We start from the raw sequence: 8,393 nt of genomic DNA, 5'->3' as shown, positions 1-8,393 counted from the left end.
TCAGATTTTCCGGCAGAAAAAAGTTCAAAAAAGATCCATCTCCACTTAAGGAGGAATACTAGCTGATGCCCAGGCGCACTTTGAGCGAGGAGATCTCGAACCTTCTCCTGATAGATTTCAAATACAGACATCGTCACCATCATATCACCTACAACGAACTCGAGTTATCTCCAGGACACATCTGATATTGCCTCCTAATGAACACATCTCACTTGTAACTCGTTTGAAGATCCGCTCCACGCACATAGGAATCAGGCCGGTCTCGTTTCCGCTAACAACTGGCTCAGCGGGTTGACCTTCTATGCCCTGAAATCAGAAGCCAATACAAACGCTGTTATCATGAACGCACTTCATCTCGTGACTCAATCGGAGTCACCATAACTAACAATTGATACACAATGGATCCTTTCAATTTGTAAGGAACAAATAACGCTCGGAATGAACGGTATAACGCAAGGACCAGGAGGCTTGACATAGCCTCTGCCACACAAACAGAAGATCTACAATCGACCCTCATTGAACGTAGTGCAGTATCATTGCTTGACCGTGGTGAAATATAGCGAGCTTGCTGTCAGCCTCCGCAACTACTCGAGGCTAGACCCTAGTTGTTAGTTACCTCGGTGAGATAATCTAACTGATAGAGGACAAGACCTCCTTGTCTCAGAAACGAGACAGCTGAATAGGCAAACAAAGTCTTCGGGCTGGAGACTCCGGTAAAATGTATATCTCTCATCGCGAGTTTCATGACGCGAAACTTGCTTACAAATCGTGAATCGACTTGACACATGCCCTTGTTGAACCTGCGCATAACGTGGAAAGCGTCCAGTCTGACACTCATCTCCGGGAAGATACTCTGTCTTACAGTGAGACTCGACCCGCAGCAGTTTTTGTCCGCGTAGATAACTCGTGGGTATGTACACCACGAGGGCGAGATGCCGAAAGCCTTCTATACTGTTAATGGTGGAGGATTCCCGAGGGTCGACAGGCTGGCCTTGACCTCCAAAAGGGTCTATCATGTCGTTGTCGTCACTGGAATGTGTACGCAAGCAGTCTGGGCCATAGAAGATTTTCCTGTCATCGAATCGGCACGCTACCATAATGATGAGCGCGACTATCATAGTCATCACCAGGACTCCAATTACTCGTGAGCAATCATGCTCTCCAAGCATCCACGAATGTACTGTCACCACTGGCGATAGCGTCTCGAACACTTGGAGAATATGTATGTCAACAATGAAAACGGGTAGAAGTTAATCACCAACACTCATATGATGTCAGTGATATCCAATATTGTAGAGAAGGTGCTGGACATAGTGGCAAGCCACCGAGCGATGAATTTTGATTTGAACTTCGTCGATACCTAGCTTGTTACTTCCCGTGACATCAATCGTGTCAAGCTGACGAGCCGCCAGCGAACATCTCCTCCAAAGCGGTTGACGATTTCAGCTCAAAATTCCATATTGACTTGCTCGACGAATAAGTATGAATATGTCGCATATCCCCCTCACCTGCATAGTGAAGGTCTTCCCACTGCCGCTTGCTCCGTGTGCGAAAACTGTGCAGGGGACGTGGGATAGAACCTTGCCATAACAAACGTGATTATCTACGGAACACAATTCGCATGCCACCCCACCGCGGCATCGATCCCTCGAGCGACGTGCGTCTTGAATATGGTCGAGGTTGTCACAGAAGAGTCTGAGTCACATGATATTGACACTGACGCCCACGTCCGACAACGAGGAAGGAGAGGTACGAGAACGACGCACGAGTTGGCGCGAAAGAGTAAATTACCAAAGACGTGATCGAATGGAAATTCCTTCGGCAGCTCTCGATGACGAGGATCTTCCAATACCTGGCGAGGGTATTATATTCGACCATAACGACGAGATAAACATTCCCTATAACTTACTATCCTTTTCTTATCAGCAGCTGTGATTACGCACTGTGATGTCCCTTCCGCCCCACACCCGAATAGTGGTCGCACACGTGCACAAACCTAATACATCCACACGAACTTCAGGGCCTGTTAGTTCCATCATCACACGAGCACAGTGTTCTCACAGCCCATCGCCAGAAGTGTTCCAATTTTTATACACCAGAAGTTTCCAATACACCAGTTCCGTCCATGAACTTTGTCCCAGACTGCACTACCATAACGTTGGCTTTCAACCCGCTAATGGCATCCCTCGGAGAGCTGGCAACTGAACCCATCCCCGCCACATGGCCTGTTGCTGCTGACATATTGGGAAATTCTACCAACACACACACGACCAGATTGATTAACAGTGAACTATTCAAACATAACCCCCTGGTGATGGAGAGACCAAGGCAATTCTGACATGACGCTAGTACAGACAGAAAGGCTGCATTGAAGGTAGTCGCATTACGTAGACTTGCGGGAGCTTCCCAAGCAGAATTTCCGGCTAAGACCTACCACCAAATATCATCCGACAACTCCAATACTTCAACTCCAGCGACACTGATTGACACTGCTATGGATGTTGGTCAAACATCAATAACACTGTTATGATAACAATTTCAACACACTGCTGCTAGCACAAGTAGACGTCCTACTGTATATGCCTAAGATCATGCAAGTACGTAGATCACATACCCACAACGAGGAGACCAAGCGTAGCTTCCGAGCTCGGTGAGCCAGGAGTGGAGGAGAGTCATCGGAAGGTTACTTGAAAATCTTCTGCGCCAGCTGGTATGTAGTACGACAGATCGGACACTGCTTGTCGGTACCATCCAACCTCAACACGCAGGCACTACAGACTACAAAGTGACCACAAGGTACTAGAACCTGATAGAGTGAAATAATACTTCAACCATTCGGCCAAGGCAGCCACTTCAATGCGAGCCCCGAGGAATAGGAGGCACCCCATAGAGGCATAGAGCGAAAAACAGTGCGTATGAATTTGAGATGTAGAAAATGTGCGTTATTTCCCGAAATTAATCAGAATCGATCTGAAACTATAACGCTTGCTATGAACATGTGATGTGATAAAAGTAATCTTTCAAGACTATGCGACAAGTTGTCCACTATCAATACCTCCAAAAAAGAACACGCATATTCTCCACATTCGCATATCCAACCGACACGCACTATACTAGAGAAGCCGCCCTCTCACCGTATCAATTGGCCTCTCATAGCAAACTTTACACGCATCCTCATCCTCGACTTGAGCGCTATTCCCATAACTCTTCCCCAGGTTTTCATCCCCGCTCTTTACTCCATCCACAGCGTTACCACCAGTGAGTGCGAAATCACGGAGGATACTATCCTGAGCGCAACAGAAATTTATCAACAAACCACAGTCGAGCACGACATAGTCGGGCGCACGCTTTTCGGGCGCAAGTTCATTAATACTTTTAAGCTAGGTGGATATAATCGTGCGTTAATATTTCACATTTTCAAATTTCTTCCACAAATTCTAATTACATGCTACCCCATTTTCAGCATATGCCCCTCTACCACGCTACTTCCTACTTATTCATTCTAAACGCCTCCCAACACTACAATTCTACTCTTTTCAACGCATTCCTAAACCTACATCGTGCGTAATTTCATCACGTTTTCTTGCACTTCTTGCAGTTAGGCAATTTGTGTACCCACGCAGTTCGTGCAAATTTGGCGATCGTATGGGAGTACAATTCTACCAACCTTCAACTATTATTCCTCACTGTGGAGTCCACGCTTTACGTTCATAACAAACCAGGTGCAAACACCATGCAGGAAATGTACTATAACCCCCCTCCGTAGTAGCTACAGCTTCCCCGGAGCGAAGCGACGCGGGCTGCTAGTAATTACAAACTGACCATCAAACACGTTTATGGAATCACGAGAATTCAGCCCAAGTGCCAAGCAGGGCATTACAGTCAGCCCGAATTACTTACCAGGCACCGGATGTGGGACTCTCTCGGCGCGGATGGCACTGATGGAGCCTACGATAAAAACATCGCCCAATATTTCCGTTAACACGTGTAAGACCAGTGCTGGAAAATATGTGCTTGCTCGACGACATGTGTTGGTGACGTTATGCGAATTCTGGGAGGAAATTTTGGGAGATTTTTGTTGGTTTATGCAGACTTCTACCCGAATTTGTGTGTAAACTTCTCTGATTAGTGAGGAAACTACCAGCACTGTGTAACACTCTGGTAGTATCTTCACAAACCAGCCGCTCGATGATCGCGCATTCCGTAAAATTTATCCTACGACCCAGTCTGAACTAGGCCGATTCAACCCAGCAGAGATGATAGACCTGACTTCGTTAGGTTCTTACCATACGAGATTCACGCTGTAGTGACAGCATCTCGAGCCGTGCATGGAAAATTTCAGCTGGGGATATGCTGGGTACTCCACCATCCCTCTCAGGGTCCTCTACGAACTGATAACAGACAATGCATACAGAGACTACACATGATATCTACTTACCGATCTCGACACATCGCGATCAGTAGCCACGGAATGAACTCCCCTAGTAGGCAGGCCACGATGGTGGTGGTGGTGGTGGCCACTACGAGCCGCTACAGGCCTCCTCCTACTCCTACTACTACTCCCTCGATGCCTTGACCGTACTGGAAGGGCATTAGGTAATTCCTGATGAGTCGGGACCAGCATCTGAGGAGGATCGTGTCATCGATTTCGATATGATCTTGCATCGAGTGTCATCTAGCAGTCTTATTCTGTGGACGAAGCTGCCCTAACACGCCTAACAATTCTCAGAGTTACTAATTAGGAACTCCTAAGCAGTTCACTCCGAATCAAACACAATCCACTTATAACGCATGGCGTGGTATGACTACTATCTGCTTAAAATATGATAAGATTCATTTCCAATTCTCCGAGGGCATCTCACCAACGAGCTTGCAGCACTGGCTTCACCAACACCTTCTCCTCGACCATCCGCCACATCCACTGGCACCCCAGACCATGCGAGCCGATCGAACAGTACGAAAGCAACCTCACCCGCCTAACACGGAATCATACCAACCACAGCTTAGTCATCACTCTGGTCATGGGATTGGAAACTGATAATTTTTCAAGAAATGCCGAAGGGCAATCAATGAGATTTGAACATAATCATTTTGCAGAAATGCGACGTAATATACCACAACTCCCCCGAATGCTAGTGAAAAGAGACAACGCATCCCCATAGGCCAACCTTAATAACATCCCCCGCATATATAATATACGGAGAACTCTCCAGGGCATCACTCTCGGGTCTAACTCTGTGCCACGTCCCTGATCACTATACTCTACCACAGAGCTCTTCTAAGATCACTTACTATTGGTGCTGGAGAAATCCCTTATCCTTACCATTCCTTCGCCATCTGGACACCATACGATCTCACCTGACCACAACGCGCATACATTCATTCACGAATTCACATCGCGTAGTAAATTCGACAACCCACCACGAACAAGGCTTACAATGTACGCTGCTGACTTGAGGATCCGTAAGCACCACCGAACAACGGTCTGGATCCCGTCCTGCGATCAGGGACACGCCGTCACCTTCCTCTCCGGAAGAGAATGGACCGAAGACTGATAACAGCAGAGATAACGCTCAGATGAAATGATGTGTCATCTTGCATTCTGAACAGAAATTTAACCTCACCGCTGCTCGGCAACTTCTCTTAATATCAGGGAATTCAAAAACAAAATCGACGTCAATGAGCGAACAATCCTGAGACCCTGCTAGACTACTCATGAACTTCAGCCCATCACGCTACACACAACTACGATGAAGTTAATCATCGATCTTCACTGATCAACAGTCTTTCCCACATACCTTTCCCAGCATCTTCTCCAAACCCGATCTCCACCTCAACGCAGATGCCCAACAGGCCCTCATCCTCGCCACACACTCGGGTGGATATGTACACATCCGTCCCTACAACAACGCGATAGTGATACATGAACAACAGGATACTCCTGACTCCTGGCAGCTCATCATCGCAAACAGTGTGAAGAGTTATGCACATGGTGGACGATGGTATTATGAAGATTTTGATGAAATTTCGGGGAATTCTCGTTGGTTTCTGTACACTTCTACTTTAGTTCATATATAAATTCCTACGATCAGTGAGGACACTCCCGAGCTCAGCTGAGGAAAGCGATTACATATATTCCTACTCCAACACTGTATAGGACACTCCCGAGCTCAGCTGAGGAAAGCGATTACATATATTCCTACTCCAACACTGTATAGGAAACTCCCGAGCTCAGCTGAGAAAAGCGAACATATATTCCTACTCCAACACTGTATAGGAAACTCCTGAGCTCAGCTGAAGCAAGCGAACATATATTCCTACTCCACTGATCGAATACTACTCAAGTCCATCAACATCTCCCCGTGTGTAAGAAGGACCCCCCAGTCCGATGCAATCGCGACTTACGCCATCCCAACCTCAAACGTGCAGGCAATTCACATTGGAAATCTTCAATGTCATCAGCTTCCACTCTGGCGTACGGTACCATCACGAATGTACCAGTAGAGCTGCCCATATCTCGTATCTACGAGCACCCATAGGAGCTAGAAGCAGCCAGCAAATGCCCCCAGAGTTTTCTCAAGCCTCAAGCAGATGATGTCATTCAAGCAGCACACAGAATGGAAGCAATACAGCCAGAGAAAAACAGTCCCACCACGACCCATCGTGAGCGAACATCCAACACCATCTTGGCTCGATATCGTAATTGGGTCCCCCTCTATATTGATTTAAAAAACAGAATGGCAATCAGCCAGATTCGCGATATTTTGCTGTTCTCCCACATATAAGATTATTACCAACCCCCTTACGATCACACTATGGCTAGACATGATTATAATGATAACCATATCACACTCTAATACAGGGGTACGATCTCACAGAGGGGCGAGGTATCCTACCACTGCTGTGTCTGCAATCCGATCCGCAATCTCCACCTCGAAATGACGACGGCTCATTGTAGCTGAGGTATAATAGCAGTGAATACTCAAGTGTCGCAAGCCAGCCTTTGCTGCAACGCCCGACATAGTACGTGAACTGAACCATCAACCTCAGGCGATCGATCAATCGTTCCGACACTATAATCTCCTGATCTCACGTCAATGCACATTGGAGTTCATCGAGATTCCGTGAAAATTCCTTCCTATCCTAGACAGAGTATGATCAATGTCCAACTAGCATGAATACTCCATGTTGGATGAAAAAACATGAATGAGGGGAAAATACGGTAACTTTATACTCTTTCAAGAAGCACAGAATTCGCCCATGCAAACATGAACCGAAATAAGACCGAAAATTACGCAGTTACATCGTCTACGAAGAGTTCTCTAAAGTTGAGCCATAGTATCTCTACCCGTACCGTATCTTACGGTGTAAACCATAGCAAGAGATTACGGTTTGCCCATCTAAAACCAAGACCATCACCTACTGTCAAAAACAACAACATCATTTCCCGATCGGCTCCGTCCACATCTCAGGAGGCTATTCCGGAACTCGAAGGTCTCGCACAGACTAACTTGTTCCAACATAACTAAACAGTCAGAACCAAGCATCCAGCCAGTTCTACCATAGCACGGACTGCACGCCAAAAAAACAAATATTCCTAAAGAACATAATCGTTCATGTAAATAATCAAAGTGTGAGTGTCAGCTGTCGTTGTCCTCAGTCTCGGTGTGCGTAGGCGTTCCAGTCATCTTAACACGAGTAGATTAAATAGAAGAAATAAGTATCCACAACTATCTCACAACAGTTCTCATATCCTCACAACACTGAACAGTGCACAGGTCATAACCTATGCGCTGCAAGCGTACAATCAATTCTGCTCAGAAGACAGGACAGAGCTAGTGACTTCTACTACAGCGAATAGATGTAGATAGGAAGGGAGTCTACAAGACTATTCTATACTACTGCTCTGGAAGAGCACAAGAAGATAGAACACGATACAGTTGCTGTCATCCGTGATGGAACAACTAGAATAACTCCATCATTTACGACGTGATATTTATGATTTATAACTCCATCATTTACCTCGACCACTAACAGCACCATTGTCCAACTGCCCCAGCATGAGTCGGCTTCCTACTCCTGTCTCGAGGCCTTCACTCGAGTACTGCAACCCTCCAATCTACCACAGAGAGCCATTCTAGGAGCCTTGCAGCAACTATATAATGCAATTGCAATAATATACGCCAACATATTGGAAAATGATCATAACGGGAATGCTGATGAAAACACGAAACACATAATATTTCCCAAAAATCGCGAAACCACAAAAAAAGTTCACAACATAAAATCTGCCATTACTAATTCAGCAACTCTCAAGATGAGTTCGCAGAATATTCAAAATAAACGGTAAACGGCATATCAACGATTTCACCCACGGCGAGATACCCTCTAAA

The 8,393-nt window shown here is 46.1% G+C and overlaps 4 protein-coding genes across 4 annotated transcripts in view; all 4 read right to left on the bottom strand.

Annotated features, from left to right (window-relative positions):
• The window catches only part of Pmar_PMAR024349 (hypothetical protein), a gene marked incomplete at both ends in the record, with an annotated part of 373 nt that extends 127 nt beyond the window's left edge, over window positions 1-246 (bottom strand). Inside the window, 2 exons of the mRNA XM_002769266.1 lie at window positions 1-148; window positions 213-246. The exon at window positions 1-148 is cut by the window's left edge and continues 4 nt beyond it. Coding sequence (XP_002769312.1) covers window positions 1-148; window positions 213-246 — 182 coding nt within the window. The remainder of the gene's footprint in view (window positions 149-212) is intronic.
• Window positions 247-1,402: 1,156 nt separating this feature from the next.
• On the bottom strand, window positions 1,403-1,580 carry Pmar_PMAR024348 (hypothetical protein; the record flags this gene model as incomplete). Its single annotated transcript, XM_002769265.1, has 1 exon — window positions 1,403-1,580. A coding segment is annotated over one exon (178 nt), but the record flags the coding sequence as incomplete, so codon positions are not given.
• Window positions 1,581-2,683: 1,103 nt separating this feature from the next.
• On the bottom strand, window positions 2,684-4,593 carry Pmar_PMAR024347 (conserved hypothetical protein; the record flags this gene model as incomplete). The annotated part of the gene is made up of 5 exons (XM_002769264.1): window positions 2,684-2,806; window positions 3,135-3,287; window positions 3,901-3,948; window positions 4,287-4,391; window positions 4,561-4,593. 5 exons carry the CDS (start codon window positions 4,591-4,593, stop codon window positions 2,684-2,686), a joined length of 462 nt encoding a protein of 153 aa, XP_002769310.1.
• A 1,163-nt stretch (window positions 4,594-5,756) lies between these two features.
• Window positions 5,757-6,514, bottom strand: Pmar_PMAR024346 (hypothetical protein; the record flags this gene model as incomplete). The annotated part of the gene is made up of 3 exons (XM_002769263.1): window positions 5,757-5,773; window positions 5,799-5,900; window positions 6,406-6,514. 3 exons carry the CDS (start codon window positions 6,512-6,514, stop codon window positions 5,757-5,759), a joined length of 228 nt encoding a protein of 75 aa, XP_002769309.1.
• Window positions 6,515-8,393: the final 1,879 nt, after the last annotated feature.

Source organism: Perkinsus marinus (assembly GCF_000006405.1).
Source record: "Perkinsus marinus ATCC 50983 genomic scaffold scf_1104296966216, whole genome shotgun sequence".
Classification (NCBI taxonomy): Eukaryota; Perkinsozoa; order Perkinsida; family Perkinsidae; genus Perkinsus; species Perkinsus marinus.
Note: the sequence above shows the minus strand (reverse complement) of the source record. Positions and strands in the feature narration are given on the sequence as shown.